Below are 22,000 nucleotides of genomic sequence, written 5' to 3' on the forward strand. Positions count from 1 at the left end.
ATCAGTATAAATAGAGTAAATTCAGCTCAAAGTACACAAGTTCATTCATTCTATTAAGCTTTTGTTACAACTTTTATTTACTGCGATTATCCTCCAGCTCTTTCATAAACTGACTTTACTTTTATGTAGTTGTATGTTGACATTTGGACTCTGAGAATTCAAGCACATCATATATATATATATATATAACTTCCAAAGAAAGTTTTATTTGTAATGTTAGATATTCCTAAAATGACAATCTCAACAACTTCCATGATCTCAAATATTACTAGTACTAAATTGCATGACAAGATGACATATACATACAACAGAAAGAAAAAAGTAACTTCACAAAAGAATTGAAACCATCAAACTGTGTTTTGGCATGGCAATTAGACAACCTCTTTATAACAATAATAATAAAAAAGTTGACACATGTATTTATATACCATTAATTAAATTAATAGAAACAACAAAATCATACACAATCCAAAAATAAATGCAATAATTAAAGAATTTTCTCCTGTATATATTAAAAAATCCCTCAAAAAATAAAAAATCAAAGAGAAAAATGGAAAACCAGATCTTGTTGAACCTTGTTATTCTAGTCACATTATGTTTTCAATATTCAGTGACCTTGAATCCTCCTACTTCAATTCCTCCTCCCCATCGATATTACCGTAAAAAAGCAGCAGATTGTGATCCAAATATTTACTACACTTTTTGCGTTCGATGATTTGAATCCAATCCTCATAACCATCATTACGCAACACTTGAAGACATGGTTCAGTTTTCAATGAAAGAAACTGTATCAAATTCAACAAATATTGGTTCCTACATTTCCAAACTTCTAAAGAATGAGAATGATTTAGACAGAGAGGCTCTTGAAGATTGTTTGGAGCTTTACTCAATGGCTAAATCGAGATTGGGTGAAGCCATTTATACTTTGAAATGTAAAGATTATTTTAAAGCAAATATTGAAGTTAGTGCTTCTATGGATTCATCTGCTACTTGTGAAGATGGGTTTAAACTCAAGAAAGGAATGGTTTCTCCCTTGACAAACTTCAATGCTGTTTTTTTCCAGCTAAATGCTATTCTGCTTTCTTTTATCAATATGTTAAAGTAACATTTATGTTTTCTTGTTTTACTCATATCAATTATTAAAATAAATAAAAATTTATATTTCTTTATACATCCATCTTCTATTTTAGGGGATTTTATATTAAGAACTGGTCTTCTAGTAGAATATAATCGTATAGAAGTAAATTTAACGGTAATGTTTCCAAGTAAGATCAATTTTAGCCACGCGTTATCAAAATTTTGAAAAGATTGAGTTGACTTATTTAACTGTCACACTTGACCTTCTAAACAAGTTTGTTTAAGACTAAATCTGCAATTTTCTTACAACGTTAGAGTTCATTTTGGTCTTTATTCCTTGTATTATTAACAAAATTACAAAAATTATGTTAAAATTGTAAAAACTAAATCTACTAGATATAAATTAATCACAGTTTTTTTTTTATTAAATTGTCTAAAATATTTACTGTGTTATCAATATAGTTACAAAAAATCAACTAAAAAATGTACGAAACTGCTTCAATATATCGGGAGAAAATTTGTTATCTTCAATTCGGTGTCTCCTTCCATGTCCCTCTCACATAAAAAGATCAATATTTATTTAAAATAAAATATCATGTGGGCCAAAAGGACATACACATAAAAATATTGATTTTTTGTATATGAGAGGGACATGGAAGGGAACACGAGGACAACCGATTTTCTCTCCAATTTATCGACAAAGTTGTTTAAAAGGTCCGATGTAATAGTTAAATAACAGTCAAACCAGTCTTTTCAAATGTTTGATAGCGCAGGACTAAAATTGATTTTACTTTTTTTAGATTAAATTTATACATTTCCATATGTTAGGACTAAATTTGCAAATCGCATCAAACATTAAGATTAATTTTATTAATTTTGTTAATTTGTCTGAATTAAAAAAGATAGGTTTGTTCAATGGGCTCGGATGTATACAAACGGGTAAACCAGGTGTGCCCGAATACAATTGAACTGCAGGGTTTAGCAAGGGTTTGCATGATATCCTGAGACTTATCGGAGCTTCATGGTGCCAAGGTTTTGTTTCAGTCTCTTGTAAGAATTCAATACTCACTCGCCATTTTCGCTCTTTTTTCGCTTCCATTTAGCTTTGAATTTCCTACCTAAATAGCTTACTTGAATTGGGTTTTATTCCTTCACTGCTATTTTCCCCCCTCTTTTATTCCCGTTCATTCGATATTGCAATTTGAATTAGCTTGATTTCTTTTATCTTGATCATCAACAACGAAATGACCTGAAAAGCATATTGCTTGACTTCATCTTCTCCAATGCGTTCCCTTGTCGTATTCACCCACAGGATTTTAACTAATTCCAATTTGGTTACGACTTCCACCACCAGCACTACCCTTTTGTACTCTCTATCCAATCATTTAAATCCTAGGGCAAATGGGTTTGCTTTATTTCGTTTACTCTCCTTCACTCCTACACACCGGCGTGCTCCGGATCCTGATGATCCGTCCACCCTGATGAGGGAAGATGGTGTCTCTGTTTGCTCTCAAATGTGGATTGAGAATTTTCGTGAACCTGATAAGATAGCGAATAATTTGACCTCTTATTTGCGTCGATTCGAATTATGGGTATTAGCTTATCAGAAAGTGTGTGCTGATGAAATGGGAGCTTATATGCCCCGTAGTGCAGTACAAAGGTCTGCATTGGAGGATTTGTTGGCTCTTAGAAATGCAGTTCTTGATGATAGATTTAAGTGGGGTGCTAGGCTGCAGTTCTTTATCAGGTCTCCGAAGGATAAGACTGATTACGAGTCTTTGTCAAAGAGAAAGATTAAGACAATTCTGACAACCACACAACCTGCTGCATTTCAAGATAGGATAGTTCAGGAGGTTCTGTTTATGATCTTGGAGCCAATATATGAATCAAGATTTTCACAGAAATCATTTGCATTTAGGCCTGGTAGGAATGCACATACAGCATTGAGGGTAATTAGGCGGAGTTTTGCTGGGTATTTGTGGTATATAAAAGGGGATTTGAGCACAGTTTTGGATGGTATGAAGGTGGGGTTGGTGATTAGTGCTCTAATGAGAGACGTGAGGGACAAGAAAATAATTGATTTGTTGAAGGCAGGATTGACTACTACTGTGATTACAACTACTGTGGAAGAGCCAAAGAAGAAGAAGAAAAGGAAGTATCAGAAAAAGCGGGTATTGGCAGATGATGAGCCCAAGCCAGATCCATATTGGTTAGAGACTTTCTTTGGGTTTGCGCCTGAGGAGGCAGGGAAAGTTCCTTCTTGGGGTCATTGTGGAATACTTAGCCCCCTTTTGGCCAATATTTGCCTTGATGAATTGGACCGGTGGATGGAAGGTAAAATAAAGGACTTCTATCGTCCTTCAAAGAATGATGTCATATGGAACAGTCCAGAAGGGGAAGCTGAACATGGAAATACATCTTGGCCAGAATTCGTGCCAACAAGTGGACCAGACAAGACACGGAAGATGGATTATATAAGATATGGAGGTCACATCTTGATTGGTGTTAGAGGACCTAGAGCAGATGCTGCTACATTGAGGAAGCAATTGATTGAGTTTGTTGATCAGAAATACTTGCTCAAACTTGACAGTGACAGTATTCCAATTGAACATATAACAAAGGGTATAATGTTTCTTGACCATGTTTTGTGCCGAAGAGTGGTGTATCCAACTCTTCGGTACACTGCAACTGGTGGGAAGATCATCAGTGAGAAGGGTGTAGGAACACTTTTGTCTGTAACAGCAAGCTTGAAACAGTGCATTAAACAATTCAGAAAGTTGAACTTCCTAAAGGGAGATAGGGACCCAGACCCACAACCTTGCTTTAGAATGTTCCATGCTGATCAAGCTCACACCAATGCTCAAATGAACAAATTCTTGTCAACAATGGTAGAGTGGTATAGGTATGCTGACAATCGGAAGAAAATTGTGAACTTCTGTTCTTACATCACAAGGGGCTCACTTGCAAAGCTTTATGCTGCAAAGTACAAGCTTCGTTCACGTGCGAAGGTGTATAAAATTGGTTCCCGGAATTTAAGTCGTCCTTTGAAGGAGAAGAAAGGATTGTCACCCGAGTACCACAATTGGCTAAGGATGGGCCTTGTTGAGTCAATTGATGGGCTTCAGTATACCAGGATGTCTCTTGTACCCGAGGCAGATTATACCCCTTTCCCAAATAATTGGATACCTGATCATGAGAAGGCCTTGCTTGAATATGTAAGACTAGAAAGTCCAAAAACTTTGGAGGAGCAACGGTTTTGCATTAGAGAGCAGGGTCTAGTTTCACCTCAAGATTACATATCAATGCTTGTCTGGAACTACAAGAAAAATGCTATTGCAATGGATCAGATTTCCCTTATCAAAAGTGGCAGCAATGACTTGGAGAAAGAGCAACAGTTGCTGCTCAGCTCTAAGAATGAGAACTATAATGATCAAAATAAAGAAGATGAAGAACATGAAGATGGGTTTCATGTGGCAGAAGTGTAAGAAATATGTTTTATTTTGCACTTTGGTGGCATAATTTGTGTTAGTGGGTTTTATACAATTTTAAGGAATCAAAGCAGAATGAATTGCTGTTGCAATAAGCTCAACATCCTCTTGATTGTCCAACTGCATACTTTCTTGTATAAATTCAAATATATTTATCCAATTCTAACTTCAAAGACTTATCTGCTTTCATGGCTTTTTTCTTTTATAAGTATGCAGCCCACGGTAGGGTTATATTAAGTACAAAAGGCCATTGTAAAGTGTATCCTTTTTGCTCTGACTTCAGTTTATATAACCAATCTGTCAGTCAGCTTTTTGCCTCCCCTCATATAGAACCTCTATCCTTTCTTTGGGAGATGAACTTAAGTTGAAGGTGGCTTCAGCTACAGTTAGTAATAGGTTCGGAGTCAGCTATTGTTAATTGTTAATTGGTTATTGTTTTTGTGCCTGCAGAACCAACCACTATTCTTCTGCAGAAGACTGTTTTGTTGCTAGTATATTATGAGACTCTGTTTTGTCACTAGCTTATGTGGTTCTTCCTTGAATCAATCCTTGTGCTCCGATGGCCTGATCCTGTTCATGCTAAATTCTTTTGTTGGAAACATGACCTCATTTCTTTCGAGTTTAACAATAACATGAAGGTTTCTTAATTGTTGGTAATATCAGTAGTGCCTTCTTCTAGAATGGAACTATTTGTGATGATGGTTTAATGACTGTTCTTTTAAATCATTTTGATGTAGATCAAAGTTCCCAAGTTCTAGTTTAGAAGTAACACGAAGATCCCTTCTATTCTGATAATTATTTGAAAGTGATCAATGACTTCAAATGATTTTCTAATGTTCTTCTAGTCTACAAGACTTGATTGCTGTTTTTGCTCTACAGACCTAGTTCAGTTGTTGCTTTTTTTTTTTTTTTTTTTTTTTTTGTCAAAGCTTGCGAGAAATGATGATCTTTTTCATTTCAAATTAAGATTGATTACTATTTTCTACTTAACTTGATGAAAGTAATCTACTTTCATATAAGCCACAGAAATAGGTGACTTAAGCATTGGATTCACTACTTTTTGAGGTATATTACCAATGTTTTCAATAAAAACCATGAATAATACCTTTAGAAAATATTTATTAAACATGCTCAGCAATCTGCATGCATCCCGAAACATCATTTGGCGAGAAGAATGTGGTGGGTGATTGAAAGCAGAAATTTTCATAATTTTGTTTACCATTTTTGTCTTAGTTGTTCATTTATGAGATAATTTCATGATGAGGTTGTCTTGCTGCAAAGAAGAGTGTCTTCTTATCAAGCAAAGTTAGTTTAGAATTGCTTGGGGGAGTTTAGTTGTTGAGAATTTGTTTGAAGGGAAGGATAAATGATGTTTTGTATATATATTTTTTTAACTGAGATTGGATTTTAGCTTTTGTTTCTGGAAAAGCCCTGTGGAGCAAGTAAATTTTGTTCCTATTATGCCTACATGCGGATTCTCTTTTGACCAGTGCAGATTCAAATATTTTGGAAAGTTCCTTACTTAGCAAGAGCCTACCTAAGTTTATCTATGTCTTGGTTGTTCTATTTGGAAGGTATTGTCATGAAATCAATCATCCATTTCTCTTATCTTCTTATGAGATGCTTGTTAAGAAGATTGCTTTCAGAATTGTTACTTCTTCACTTGTACTTTCATATAAGAGCTTTTATTCAGTAGGGGCTATTTCTTGTTTCAGGATTAATTGTGTTTGATTAGCTAAAAAAATTGTAATATGTCTAAGAGATCTGCTAAAGAGGTTACTCTTTTAATATTGATAGGGTGATAATGGGATTCTGTATATATGTGTGATTTGTCCTTTTAGATTAAATGCTTGGGCTTGACCTTGACCTTGTAGTTTGTTATGGTCCCACGATGGGGATCGAATTACAGGTTGGTTCCTTGTTAGATTCCAAACCAAAACACGTCTGTGCTTCGATTTTCTGCCCTTTGAAGCTGAACCTATATTGACTGTTAGTTGGAGGCTCGTTAAGAGAGAACCTCAGATCTCTAGTCTATGTTTGAGGAAATAGGCAGACCCCGATGGGAAGAGTCATGAATAGTTTTCATTTTTCTGTTGTGGAGCTTGTGATCTGTCTCGCAGATCAGAAATAACAATATCTCGATCTGTGAGAGCAAAATCTACAGCTTCCGACACAAACTGCTGTAATACACAACACACAAACTGCGGCAGAGTTACCAAGAGTGGGTCAGGCAGTTACATTCCAAATACACCGAAAATAAGATACACATGCGCATAGGCAAGGACGTATGACACTTAATTAGGACACATATTGATAATATTATTGGCTGCTGCACTTAACATGTTCCTTGTATCCATTTATTAGTTATAGGTTTGCATTTGATACTCCTTTCTTCTATTCTGTCTTGATTTCATGCTCTTGTGCTACTTTTGGGTCTTCGTTTAGTTGCCTTTTTTTATATATATCACATAGATGTTTTGACTATATATATTTTTCTATCGCTTGCTCTTCCTCTTGGCAATATTTTATGTATCTATTTGTTATTTGTATATTTGACTTTACATTGCTGCATTCTTTGTATGTTTCTTGTTTTGTTTCTCATTTGGTTTTGTTGAGAAGCATAATGTACAACATTACCTATTCAATAGGATGAAGATTGCTGCAAGAATTAAAATGTGTAGAAATGGGAACTCTAGAGATTGATGTATAGATGAGAGCATGCTGACTTACATGCTTATTGCTGCTAAAACTCTTTTTACTTTAGCTTGTTTTATTCTTCAATAAGTGAAAAGTCAACCTCAATCTCACAATATATTCACACATCAATTGTTGTTGAAACTATAGGAATTCAAATCCTAAACAACTACTATTTTTTCTTTATGGGCCCACTAGGTAGGCAGCCAAGTTAGACCAGTATTATATCCTCTTGACTACTCATACTATGTTCAACTGAGCCAGAATTTTAAACTACATGCACTGAAGGAATCAAAAATTTAGAAAACCTGATTCTCTTTTGCTTTACAGGAGGATCAGCGATTGAATTATAATTACTATAAAACCAGACCAGTCAACTTTGCAGAGTTCCAACCAGTAGAGTTTGAATCTTCATGGATGGTGCTCAGGAGCTTCAATCAGAAACCACAGGTTAGACCATTAAATTTAAAACTAGATACGTACAGAGTGCCTATTTTATCCTTTCTATTCTATCATTTGAATGCCTATTCTTCGTTTTCTTTAACTATACTACGGAGAATCATCGAGTTAACTCTATTTTCCTTAGTCTTGTACACTGCTTTCTTATACTATCATTGACCCCATGCTTCACTAAACATGATTCTAATTCAGGACATTTCCTTGGCAAAATGCCAATTTTAGGAATATATCCTTACCAGTTAATTTTTTTCCCGGGTAAATTACATACGTGGTATACAACTTTTATCTGTTTTCACACTTTGTTATACAATCAAAAATTTGTCACACTAAAGTGTACAATCTTGTGGTGACCTCCCACTAAAGTGTATACCAGGTAAAAATGACCGGTCAACCCAGTCAACATACCAAATTATCAATTTTTAACTCATATTTTAATGGAAATTGGACCCACTCATCTTCTTCAACCTTATATCTTCTTCTTTATTTTCTCTCTCCTTTATTTTTATCAAATATCATTTCTCTCTCTAACTCTCATCTCTCTCATTTTCACTTTCTCTCTCTAACTCTCCTCTCTCTCTCTAATTCTCCCTTTCTCTCTCCCTTTACAGCCCATTTTTTCAACAAAAAAATTCCATATGAAAACTTCCATTGCCCGTTCTGTCGGTTATAAATTTTTATTTTGTATATTTATTTACAAAAGTTACCATCGCCAGCAACATCATTGGTTGCATTTGCAACCTGCTTAAGGCTGGCACCAACATTCTTGAATTTATCTTTAAATTTAATACTTCACACCATCCTTTGTAACTTTGGGGGCGCCAAAGCTTTGTTCAATAACCACATTGCGCCCCTACAAACAACAAATCACCATATTCTAAATCAATGTCAAGCTTCCAGAAATAGGCTAACATATAGCAAAATATATGTATGAACGAGCACACTGTTGGGCTTATGGAGACTAAAATATATAGGCCCAACTGCAGCGATCCAACTGGGCCCAACCCTAAATTTTTTTTGGGGCTTTTTGGGCGATTAGGGTTTCAGACGGTTAGGGTTTCAGGAGTATAAATGTAACCTCTTTCTCTGTAATCCGTATCTCATTCATTATAGTGAAATATCCTGGCTTGGTAGTGCCCCCAGACGTAGTCATTCTAATCGAGTGGCGAACTGGGTAAACAATTCTTGTGTGTTGCTTATTTTTCGTTTATCGTAATTTCAATTATTCCTAACACACACCACTGATCACACTCAATGCTAATGAATGATAAACATAATAACCTAACCATTACGCAGATATCATCCAACATAGAAAACTGCCAATATTATAAGGAAAGATAAAATTTGCAAATTGATGGCATCTCACACTACTAAATCATCAACTCTCTTCCCAATTTATTTGACAAAATTATCTATTACTTAAAAGTAAAATCTGCCAATAAAGTGCAAAGCTTAGATCGTAAACCTTGGGACCCATGGTGACTTTCACAGCATCATTGTGCAAATTCAACCAATAATGTTGCTGGCGATGGTAAATTCCATAACTGAAATTTGCGTTGTTTTTTCTGGAGCTGTAAATTGATCTTTGGATTCGAAATAAGCAGCTGTAAAGGGAGAGAGAGAAAGGGAGAATTAGAGGGAGAGAGGAGACTTAGAGAGAGAAATGATATTTGATAAAAATGGAGGAGAGAGAAAATAAAGAAGAAGATATAAGGTTGAAGGAGATGAGTAGTTCCCATTTTCATTAAAATATGAGTTAAAAATTGATAATTTGACATGTTGACTGAGTTAACCGGTCATTTTTACCTGGTGTACACTTTAGTGGGAGGTCACCAGAAAGTTGTACACTTTAGTGTGACAAATTTTTGGTTGTACACCAAAGTGTGAAAACAGGTAAATGTTGTACACTACGTATGTAATTTACCCTTTTTTTCCCCATACTAATGCACATGTTAACCATGTCAGAAAATACATGTCAGAAAATAGTATGAAACTAGTGCAGCAAGCTACGATTTTATATGCAAAAATTCGGTGATTAAATCACCGGGGTCTTCATTGGCAGCAGCTGCAACTTTTCAGTTACAGCATCTGCCATAAATATCTGCGACCAGTGTTTGAAACACCGATTTCAGATATAGAATTTCTAAGTCTAAAAGGGTGTGCTGATTTCCAATTCTGTCTTCTTCCATTTCATCTATTTGTTTATATTTTGGCTTACAGATCAGACTTGCCCATCTACTGAATTACTAAATGTTCCTCTATTTTCACTTAATTTCACATTTGCCACTATGTTTCCGTTCTGGATTAGCATAAACAAATCACTACTTTTTTTTTTTTTTTTTTTTAAATGTATGATCAAATCATTATCCTACTCTATAGGAACTTCATTTCCATTTTCTTAACAAAGAGGCAGAAATTATTGTCCAACTCTTTTTTTTTTATTCCATTCATTTTATTTTTATGAATGTTAAATTTTTTCTATGGATGTATAATTTTTTGTATCTATATAGATCTGCCTCTTTGTTTACCACATTCTCTTCTAGCTGATTTTATTTTGTCATATTTAATTCTCATCTCATATATAATAATAATACACATTAGTTTTTAATTTTAATTATGTTTCGCTTTTAATTCCGCCTATCTAAGAAAATAATATTTTATAATTCAATATTTGATAAAAATAGTTCAATTCTAAAAAATAAATTTTAAACATTTAGTGTCTATGTAAAAGTTTATATATCCATAGAATTTTTTTTAATATATTTGAATATAATAAAATAAAAATTTGAGGAGTTGCATAATAATTTGTGCTTCTCTTTTAAGAAAATGGAAATGAAGATCCTACAAAGTAGGATAATGATTTGATCATACAATTAAAAACAAAAAACTGATTTGTTTATGCTAATCCAAAAAGGAAACTATAGTGGCAAATGCGTAGTTAAGTGAAAATAGAGGAGCGGGAATTTAATAATTCCGTAAATGGGCAAGTCTTGTGTATAAGATCGAAAATATAAACAAATACTCCCTCCATTCCACAATATTTGTCTGTCTAGAGATTTTTTTTTGTTCCATAATGTTTGACGTTTTGATTCAATCCATGTACATTAATTGATGTTTTACCAAATATACCCCTATTTAAGTTGCCTTTTTATTTTAGGAAGAGATAAAAATTAATCAGTGGATGCAATTAATACAAGGGTAACAAAGTCTTTTAGTTAAAATTAATTGCATTTCTTGTTGTGCCTTAATCTTTGAAGACAAATATTATGGAATAGAGGGAGTAGATAAAATTGAAGAAAGTTGATTTGGAAATCAGAACACGAATTGAAACTTAGAAATCCCATACCTGAACACCAGTGTTAGATATTTATGGCAGCTGTTGCAACCGAAATGTGCAGTAGACGCCATGTAAGACGAAGAGCGCTTGATGCGCCGGTTAGGAGGACTGAAGAGTGGCAAAGGAATGTAGTGGTGAGGGGTAGGGGAAGACCTAAGCAAACTTGGAGGAGGGTGAACGAGAGTGATATGAGTTTACTGGGGATTGAGGAAAATATGGTAGTGGATAGGAAAGAGTGGAGGGAGAGAATTTGTGTCGTTGACACGACTTGATTTCACGGTTTTATATGATGGTTTATGTTAGCCGACCCCGAATCATTTCGGGACTAAGGCTTTGTTGTTGTTGTTGTATATTCAGTGTTTTGAGCACCAATTTCGTATTTTTCTTGACATGGTTAAAAGGAGCATTAGTATGAAAATATTTTTTAATCGGCCATTGGTTAAGGATATATTCCTAAAATTGGCATTTTTTCTGAGGAATTATCCTCCAAGTCATTTGAAGAAGGCTTAATACATATGTTGCCCTCTATTTGGCCCAAAACTTCAACTCCCCCCTAAACTTTCAAAAGTTCCAAATGACTCATATTCGTCCCGTGAACTATTTGTCTATTTGGCATATTCTTTTTGACACGCGGCGGAGCATGTCTCCTATTTTCTGCGTCCAACAAATTCTATTGAGAAATAGGGGTTATTGAATGCAAATTCAATTGGACAAGAATAGGGGTCATTTGGAACTTTTAAAAGTTCAGGGGTAATTGAAGTTTTGGACCTAAGTACAGCGGAGAACTAATGTATCAAGCCTTTGAAGAAATAGCAAAAGATAAGCACATAGTATGTGTTTTCATAGTTATCACGGGAAAGCAAAATATTCCATATTTTAGTGGATGGTGAAAAGTGTAATTTAACCCCTGAACTTGTAGTTTAAAGGCCAATTTAGCCCAAAATGACTTTCATGGCCAAATTCCACATTGAACTTCTATTTTTCTTGCTAAATCAACCCAATTGAATATGACTCAACGAAATTCGTTTAACTAATCATATGATGATCGATATCCAGTTGAGCTGATATGGCCTGAATGAGAAATTGGATGAACACACTAGAGAATTTTGCAAGTTTGCTTTATAATAAGCAGCATATCTTCAGAAGCTTGACTTGGCAAGAGTTCTTAAGATATTGGTTAGGACATGTATTCTTATTGATATCCACTACTTAAGATTATTTGGTAGTTGTAATTGTTGTTGAACTAATCTTGATACCATGTTCTTATTCAGCTGTTGATAGTGGAGAGGCAGGATCAAATAACAGAAAACTACAATTTCCCAAATTCATACATTACAAGTGGTGGCTACGTGTGACTTGCTACGTTGTCTTTGTTCTGGCAGGCCAAACTGCTGCAACTCTTTTGGGAAGATTATATTATGACAAAGGTGGGAATAGTAAATGGATGGCAACATTTGTTCAATCTGCTGGATTTCCCGTGCTACTTCCCCTAGTTATTTTCTTCAATTCTTCCTCCATAACAAAACCGAAACTGTCAACGCTTTTGTTTCTTTACCTTGCTTTTGGTCTACTCTTGACAGGCGATAACTTGATGTACTCATACGGACTCCTATACCTCCCTGTCTCCACTTATTCTCTGCTTTGTGCTACCCAGTTGGCTTTCAATGCACTTTTCTCCTACTTCCTTAATTCTCAGAAGTTCACCCCTCTAATAATCAATTCTCTTGTCCTTCTAACTACTTCAGCCTCCCTTCTCGCAGTGAATGCAGAATCGGACTCCGAGAAAATATCCAGAGGCAAGTATGTAATAGGATTTATGTGCACAGTTGGTGCATCAGCAACATACTCTTTATACCTCTCCTTAGTCCAGCTATCGTTCGAGAAGGTTATAAAGAGCGAAACCTTTTCAGCCGTGTTGGATATGCAAATATATCCATCGTTGTTCGCAACGTGCGGGTGCGTGGTAGGACTTTTCAGCAGTGGAGAATGGAGAAGTCTGGGGAAGGAAATGGAAGAATACGAAGAGGGAAAAGTGTCGTATTTGATGACTCTAATATGGACTGCTATAACATGGCAAATATCGTCGGTGGGTTTGTTGGGTTTGATATTTGAGGTATCTTCACTGTTCTCAAATGTGATTAGCACACTTGCCTTGCCTGTAGTTCCTATACTTGCTGTAATATTTTTCCATGACAAGATGGACGGAGTGAAGGTTATAGCTATGTTAATGGCGGTATGGGGATTTGTTTCGTATATTTATCAGCATTATATAGATGATAGGGACTCAAAGAGACGCCATGCCCGTGCTACTTGTAATGAAGTTGCAACTGCTCAGCTACAATTTTGCTGATCACTTGTGTTGTGTGCATGCTCTAACTCCAAATCTTCTCTTTTTATTATAGAAATAGAAATTGAAGAAGATGATGATAATGATAAGGAATAGAAATTGAAGGTGAGGAAGGGATAAATCTGGGTCACCATTAGAGAAGAGAGAACAAATAGATAGAACCTCAACAAATTATTAAACATGGATATATGTTAAATTTTTTTAAGTAATTAAATAAAAATAGTCTGGATGAATTTGTTGCTTACCATGTTATTAACTTTGTCGGTGTTAGGTTAAATTTATGGATTTGTTAATGATGCAAAACACATTTCTCATTTTGCAATAAACAAGTATAATAGAGTTTATGGTTCAAAAAAGAAAAGTATAATAGAGTTTAGTTATTTTTTGCTTCGTAATTTAACCTAAGAGGGTGTTTGTTTTACCTTTTCGGAGGAGCGTTTAGCGTTTCACTCCAAACCGCAGGAAAAATAGCGTTTGGTTAGGTTTATATAACCGCAGCGTTTAGCATTTTTTCTGAAATTTGCAACGTTTTGGAGCGTTTTACGAAAAGCTCCTATTTGGAGTTTTTCATAAACAGCTGTTTGTAGTTATTTGTTATTGATAAAATTATCCTTTTTATTTTCACAAAATATATTTATTCTTTAATATTATTTATATTTCTACAAAATAATTACCGGAAGAACAATGTTTTGTTGCGTTCAATAAATTTTTTTTATTTTTTATATAGATTATTTTTTATTAATTTGTGTAACATATTTTTTTATTTTATAATAGGATAAGGTGTAAAAATACCCCTAACATTTATAGCTAGGAGCAATTTTACCTTTAACGTCTAAAATGGTGCAATTATACTCCTATTGTTGGCAGCAAAATCAATTTTACCCCTGACATTGACAAGTTTGATCAATTTGAGAAATAATTTATTAAACTGCCTTCTTGGTCATGAATATTGTCAACTATACTTCACATACCGTTTTTATCATCGTTAGTAACAGATCACAAACATATGATTAGACATGATTTTTTTTTAAGAATATAAAAAAATATTATCTTTTGTACGAGTTGGACAAAAAAAATTCAAATATTTCACCGAATTTATAAATATTAATTTTCAATTTTATTATTAAATCATAAAAAATATGAAATCTCTTTTTTAAAACTATTGATATGTGCAATTGGTTTATAATAAGAAATACAATATCTATATTTTCTAATAATATTTGAAATCGACCCAACTTGTCAATGTTATGGGTAAAATTGCACCATTTTATACGTTAAGAGTAAATTATTCCTAGTTGTAAACATTATAGGTATTTTTTCACATTTTTCCTTTTATAATTTCATCGTTGATTAATTTAAAACATGTCCATTTTAAAGATTTTAAATCCGAACAGCAGCAGTTCAATATAATTTTACCAAACACTAGTAATTAAACAGCTAATAGCTTACTGCAACTGTAAACAGCTAACAGCTTACTGCAACTACAAACAGCTAACAGCAACCGCAACAGTTATTAGCTAACAGCTGAACCAAACGTTAATTTTTATTTCACAATTTTTAATTGCTTATACCTTTTGTTCGTGTTACGTGATTTTTGTTAGAGGGGATATAGGAGGTGAGATATGTTTGTTTGGGAGATACTGTGTTTTAAAAATTCAATAGTGTGTTCTAAATATTTTTCAAGTTAATTTTAATTTTGAACTTTTGAAAATGTAAGCGTGGACATATAGTATTGTAGTATCAATGTGAAATGAAATTAATTAAATTTAATCTATCATCTTAAATATATTATTTATTTCATTTTTTGTATTTTGAATTTGCAATACGGTGTTCCAAGTATTTCTCAATATTAAATTTAATTAATTTTATTTCACATTGATAATACAATAATATATAAGTCTATTGGGAAAGATCTAAGCAAACTTGGAAGAGGGTGATCGAGAGTGATATGAGTTTATTGAGGATTGAGAGAAATATGGTAGTGGATAGGACGGAGTGGGGGAGAGAATTTATATCGCTGACACTACTTGATTTCACGATTTTATATGATGGTTCATGTTAGCCGATCTCGAATCATTTCGGGACTAAGATTTTGTTGTTGTTGTTATTGTTTTGATACTACAATAATATATAGGTCTATTTAAACTTGGATAGAGTAATATAGTAAAATGAATTATTTGATCTACAATAAGTCATGATATCTTATTTTTATCCTTATCCATATCTCAACCTTCATTATTGTCTCTATCCTCCCGTTAAAGTACAAATGACAATTACAATTATATCTTTATATTTTTAATATTTACACGTTTTTTTTAGATATATTTTTTGGTTTATGTTAAACATAGATTTAACGAATGAAAAAGAAAAAAAATTGAATAAACATGAAAGGAGGCAATACTAGGTAGGCGGGCAAATTACATGGTGTATAACTTTTGTCCTATTTCATATTTTGGTGTACAACATTTAATTTTGTATACAAGTGACCTCCTACTAAAGTGTACATCCGGTAATTGTGATGGTCAACTTGACACGTCAGCAATTTGACCTTCATAAAAGTCAAAAGTTGACCGGTCAATTATAAAGTCAAATTGCTGACGTAACGTGTGACTTCGCATTGACTGATCATAATTACCGACTGTACATTTTAGTGAGAAGTTACCAAAAAGTTGTACACTTTTTTATGCAAAATTGAAGATTGTACATTAAAATATGAAATAAGATAAAAATTATACATCACGTATATAATTTACTCCTATGTCCAAGATTTAGAAATTTAGGTTAGTCTCCAGAAAAATATACGAGAAAGTGAAGGAAATGTTTTACCATTTTGAAAAAAAAGTAAAATATTTTTTAATTTTTTTTTGAAACCCTACCCATTCTCTCTTTACCTTTTTGAAAATAGTACTCACTTGCCATTTCTTGTTTTTCAATGTTGTAATCAAATATCGAACAATATTTTATTTTCTAACAAAAAAAAGTTTTTCATTATCCAATATTTTTCTTCCATCTATTCTCTATATATTTTATCTCCATCAAGTTTACGGAGAATGTTACTCATCCCATTCCATTATATAAGTCATTTTAGGATGTTCTAAAAAATTAAGAAATACAATCAATACATAGAGTCAAATTAATAAATTTATATTATATTGGTTAGCTAAAATAAATTATCTCTTATAAATGGTTGAGGAATAAATATTCGAATGTTAAAAAACATAGGGATGAAGACAAAAATATAATGATTTGACCAAAAAACTAAACTAAAAATTCTTGGAAAACTATAACGACTTATATTTTTTTTTTAAAAAAACTAGGGTAAAGTACAAAAAAAAATGCTTCTGGTTTGTCATATTTGCAAACAGAGGTCTATGGGTTAAAAGTTTACAAATAAAGGTATGTTAATATATTATATGTTTTATTTACAAAACAAAATATTTGAAATTATATTGTTAAGTTCTGATGGCAACTAAGAGTATTTTTTTATTATTCTTTAAATCACATTTACATATTGATAACACATAGACCTCAAAATCGAATTGCAACGGTGTAAAATGAACTTAAATATCAATTTAGTTCATAAACTGTCAAATTAGTCAAAAACGTAAAATGGTCACTATATATTTTATGGTTTCAATTTAGGGATCTGTATTTGGGAGAGGTGTTGTGTTGTGTCGTGTCGATATGTAAGAATAGTTTTCTTTTTAAGCTAAAAATATATTTAAGGGAAAAGTACAAAAATAAACCTTGTGGTTTAGGCCATTTTCAAACATGGACTACGTGGTTTAAAAGTTTACAAATTGGTACATTGAGGTTGATTCCGTTAGCAAATAGGGTCTAAAAAGACTAACGGTGTTAAAATTGATGGGGTGGCAGTCAAAGTCAAAGGATCCGAAGGGTATTTTTATCTTTTCATTTATTTTATATTTCATAATTTATTATATCTTTAAAATTCAAAATCTTACCCAATCATCCACTGACACCTCAACTATCATCTTTCTCACACATCTGTCTCTTGCTCTCTCCCGAACATATGCATCGTCTTCTATAGCTCCAATGGTTGCTCCTTCTTCCCTGAAACTAATTCCTCTACCGTCGACGTCGCTTCCACCGTTTTTTTTACAAAGCTTCTTCTTTCAATTCTTGGTCTTCCTCAACTCCTACCATCAACAAAAGAACTAACTCCAACAATCCAATTTTTACTAAAACCCAATCAACCATCTCTATTTGTGCTCTTCTTCTCTTCCTCACTCTTGTCCTCTTCGCTCTCTCCACTTGCAAACCCACCGCCCCCAACATTCCTCAGCGCTTTCTTCCTCGAAAACTCCCAATCAATGCCCCTATTTCCTACAATTCCAATTTTTATTGGTTTTTCGGTGCCAGAAATGGGACTAAGAACATCGAATTCCTCTTTCTTTTGCTCTCTAGGGAATGGGAAAGCTCAACGATTAAATAATCAACGGAAGACGAAATAATCAGCCGCAGAACTCGAGCTATGAATGATCTTGTTGTCGGACATGTCGCTGAAGATACAACGGAAGATCAATTCAAGCTTTTCTTAAGGCTTCTCCATCGGTCTTCCCTCGCGATGAAAAACACATCGGTAACCATTGGAGACTGTAGGAGATGATACAAATGTTTGGGAGGGAGTACGATGTGAGAAAAGAGTTGAATAATCAGAAGCATTGGAGGTTGTAGGAGATGATACAGATGTTTGGGAGGAGTACGAATGGAGAGAAAGATGATAGCTGAGGTGTCAGTGGATTATTGGATAAGATTTTGTATTTTAAAAATATAATAAATTATGAAATATAAAATAAATGAAAAGACAAAAATACCCTTCAGATTCTTTGACTTTGATTGCCACCTCATCAATTTTAACACCGTTAGTCTTTTTAGACCCTATTTGCTAACAGAATCAACCTCAATGTACCAATTTGTAAACTTTTAAACCACGTAGTCCATGTTTGAAAATGGCCTAAACCACAAGGTTTATTTTTATACTTTTCCCTATATTTAATTGTAATCAGAACTTAACAATATAATATGAAGTACTTTGTTTTGTTATAACTTACTACAGATTTTTATCTACAAACTTTTAAATTACATGCCTCCATAGGACACTTGTGTGTGGGAACCAGACTCCTCGGGAAATTTCTCAGTGAAAGGTTTCTACTCAGAGCTTTGTCCGTCAGGTGGTGCTGCTGGCTGGAGCCGTTTTATCTGGTGTGAGTTTATTCCTCCCTCCTGTGCTATAACATGTTGGAAGATAATTCACGACTGTATCGCCACATTGGACAAACTGCAGCAACAAGGTTTCCACCTTGCCCCTCGATGTGCGCTCTGCAAGCACGCCACTGAAATAGGTTGCACTTATTTATCAACTGTCTGTTTGCTGCTGAGTTGTGGAAAGCTTTGGAGATAATTTTTGGAGTCATCATCACCACAACAAGTATTAATGCCGCTGATTTCTTTGAACATTTGATAAATTTCAATTTTGGGAAGTTTATCACAGGTGTCTGGAAGCTCGCGGTTAGCTCTTGCTTGTGGATAATCTGGAGCTCCAGAAACGCTGCTATCTTCAACAATGAACTCCCTTCAATCCAAATTGTGAAGCGTCGATTACGTATGCACATAAGGGAATCTAGCTCAAAACTCAATGGTGGCTTCTCGAGAGCCGATTTACCGATCTTTGGCACCGTCGGGCTATCACCACGACCTCCGCCAGCCCCGAATATAACACTGGTCCGATGGATCGCCCCGCCTCGTGGTTGGGTAAAAGTTAACTCTGACGGTTCTGCTCTAGGCTCACCGGGGGACGGCGGCGCTGGGGTATATTTCGAAACATCAGAGGATTCGTGACTGGGTGCTTCGCCTTCCATATCCCTAATTCCTACGCCTACCTTGCGGAGCTTAAAGCGGCGATCTTCGCTATTGACATTGCATGGGAACGCGGCTGGAAAAAGCTCTGGCTGGAGGCAGATTCCACGTACGTTGTAAACCTTATGAACACCTGCTCCGCGGACGTCTCATGGGTATCAGACAGAAATGACTTCAATGTCTGCAGCAATGTGCATCAATGGAAATAATTGCGTCTCACATTTATCGCGAGGGCAACCAAGCTGCGGATGCTTTAGCCAGGTTTGGTACCTCCTGCACTGATATTAGATGGTGGAGCTCGGCTCCCAGTTTTTGTTCGTCGTTTATTTTTAATGACCTTTGTAATTTAGCTCATTTACGTTTTAGATAACTTCTCCCTTAGCTATTAATCATTTTTTAATTTATTGATTATTTTGGGCTCTGTTTTAGATTGGTCAAGGTGCCAACATAGTTGGGATGTCAGAGCTCAGTTTAAACCACTGCCCTATTTGCATTTAAAAAAATTACATGCCTATAAATTGGACAAATTAGAAATATTATTTTTTGTACTTTAAAAAAATTATTGGCAAAAAACATCATGAGGCCCCTGATCTTTCATTGTTTGGTGCATTAAGCCCTCAATCTTTTATTTAGACACATTGAGCCCCTGATCTTTCACCATTTGGTGCATTAAGCCCCCGATCTTTCATTTAGACACATTGAGCCCTTGATCTTTCGTATATAGGTGTATTAGGTCCTTCCATAAATCAATTAATATATAGGTTTATTAAGGGCATGTTTGGTGTGACAACAAATGATGTTCTAAAAATAACAAATTCTAAAAGAAAAAATATATTATACAAATTAATAAAAATAATTTAAATAAAAAATAAAAAATTTATTGAACACAATAAAACCTTATTTTTCGATAATTATGTTCTAAAAATAAAAATAATGTTAAAATTGAAGCACATTTTGTGGAAATAAGAAGAGTAATTTTATCAATAACAAGTAACTACAAACAACTATTCATGAAAAGAGCTTTTCGTCAAAAGCTCCAAAATGTTGCAGTGTCCAGAGAAAATGCGAAACGCTGCAGTTATATAAACCTAACCAAACATGCCCTTAATAAACCTATATATTAATTGATTTATGGAAGGACCTAATACACTCATATATGAAAGATCAAGGGCTCAATGTGTCTAAATGAAAGATCGATGGTTTAATGCACCAAATGGTGAAAGATCAGGGGCTCAATGTGTCTAAATAAAAGATCGAGGGCTTAATGCATCAAACAATGAAAGATCAGGGGCCTCAGGATACTTTTTGCCAAAATTAATTTGTTAGAATGAGTTATAAAATGGAATAGAAAAGGTAGTATTTTATTGTTTATTGGTTGGAATTGCTAAAGCATTTTCATGACCCAAAAAACTCCATAATAAAATTTTACTTTTATTTGCCAGATGACTACGATAATGAAATTACTGAAAATTCAAAATATAATCTCTGTAGTTTTACGATTTGAGGATAGATGTATGTGATATAATCCCTAATAATTCCCAAAACTTTTGTACGTTACAATTGTTTATTGTGTTGATTTCAAAATAAAATAATTCTAAGAAGTCATGATATTTAAAGCAATTTTAATTCTTTTAACATTTTAATTTTAAAGTTAGTTAAATGTTTTTTTTGCTAGAAAAAAAAGTGAATATTTAAAAAGAGAAACTTTAAAAATGATGATTTTGAAAGATTGGAAAAAAGTGTAGTGCGGGTCTCCGATCGATCTTAAGTTCAATTTTTGGAGTATCATTGGGGCTAGGGCTGCAATATACCTTGGTCTCCCGGCTTTAGTTGGGAGAAGTAAAACACAAGTGTTCCAATACATTGCTAACAGAGTCAGATCAAGGGTCACAGGATGGAAGGTAAAAATGTTATCTCGAGCTGGTAAGGAGATTCTATTGAAATCTATTATACAAGCCCTTCCCTCCTATGCTATGAGTCTATTCCTCTTACCTCAACTTCTGTGTGATGATCTAGAAAGAATGATGAATTCTTTTTGGTGGGGATCTGGGTCTGAGGAGAGAGGCCTGCGTTGGAAGTCATGGGAGAAACTGTGTGTCCCGAAGAGCTTAGGTGGATTGGGTTTTCGAAAGTTACATTTATTTAATCTTGCTCTTCTAGCTAAACAAGGTTGGAGGCTACTAACCAATCCAGATTCATTACTTGCACGAGTATATAAGGCTAAGTATTTTCCCTCTTCTTCCTTTCTAGAGGCGGATCTTGGTAATCAGCCCAGTTTTATATGGAGAAGTATACATGCTGCACAATCACTTGTTATTTCTGGAGCTAGACGCGTTATTGGAACAGGGGAGTCTATTAACATCTGGGAAGACCCTTGGCTGCCTGACCCTGACCACCCTTTTGTAGAAAGTGCGCGACTCCCGGGCCTTGAGGTGGATACTGTGAATAACATTCGACATCCTTTAGGGGAGTGGAACTTGGAATTAATCAATGGGTTCTTTGTGGATCGGGATACAGAACTTATTCGGAGGATTCCTCTAAGTCACTGTTTGATGTCTGATGCGTGGGGATGGTATTGGGGAAAGAGAGGCAAGTTTTGTGTGAAAGGTGCATATAAACACCTGTGGTCTGAAAAATATGGCAATAATCCATCATTGACAATTGATGGAGTTAATTGGGGTTCAGTGTGGGCACTTCAGGTTCTGCCCAAGGTAAAAAATC

General features: G+C 34.4%; 2 protein-coding genes across 2 annotated transcripts; both read left to right on the forward strand.

The window, feature by feature from the left end:
* Positions 1-2,062: 2,062 nt before the first annotated feature.
* On the forward strand, positions 2,063-7,709 carry LOC136232124 (nuclear intron maturase 2, mitochondrial). The gene is made up of 2 exons (XM_066021158.1): positions 2,063-4,558; positions 7,590-7,709. Exons 1-2 carry the CDS (start codon positions 2,361-2,363, stop codon positions 7,603-7,605), a joined length of 2,214 nt encoding a protein of 737 aa, XP_065877230.1. The 5' UTR covers positions 2,063-2,360; the 3' UTR covers positions 7,606-7,709.
* Positions 7,568-13,643, forward strand: LOC136232125 (probable purine permease 10). Its single transcript, XM_066021159.1, has 2 exons — positions 7,568-7,709; positions 12,324-13,643. Exons 1-2 carry the CDS (start codon positions 7,673-7,675, stop codon positions 13,400-13,402), a joined length of 1,116 nt encoding a protein of 371 aa, XP_065877231.1. The 5' UTR covers positions 7,568-7,672; the 3' UTR covers positions 13,403-13,643.
* The last annotated feature ends 8,357 nt before the right edge of the window (positions 13,644-22,000 follow it).

Source organism: Euphorbia lathyris, chromosome 6 (assembly GCF_963576675.1).
Source record: "Euphorbia lathyris chromosome 6, ddEupLath1.1, whole genome shotgun sequence".
Classification (NCBI taxonomy): Eukaryota; Viridiplantae; Streptophyta; class Magnoliopsida; order Malpighiales; family Euphorbiaceae; genus Euphorbia; species Euphorbia lathyris.

Coding starts and splice junctions, on each gene's coding strand:
- LOC136232124 (XM_066021158.1), top strand. CDS start 2,361: ATGCGTTCCCTTGTCGTATTCACCCACAGGATTTTAACTAATTCCAAT.
- LOC136232125 (XM_066021159.1), top strand. CDS start 7,673: ATGGATGGTGCTCAGGAGCTTCAATCAGAAACCACAG. Junction 7,710..12,323: donor GCTTCAATCAGAAACCACAG/GTTAGACCATTA, acceptor GTTCTTATTCAG/CTGTTGATAGTGGAGAGGCA.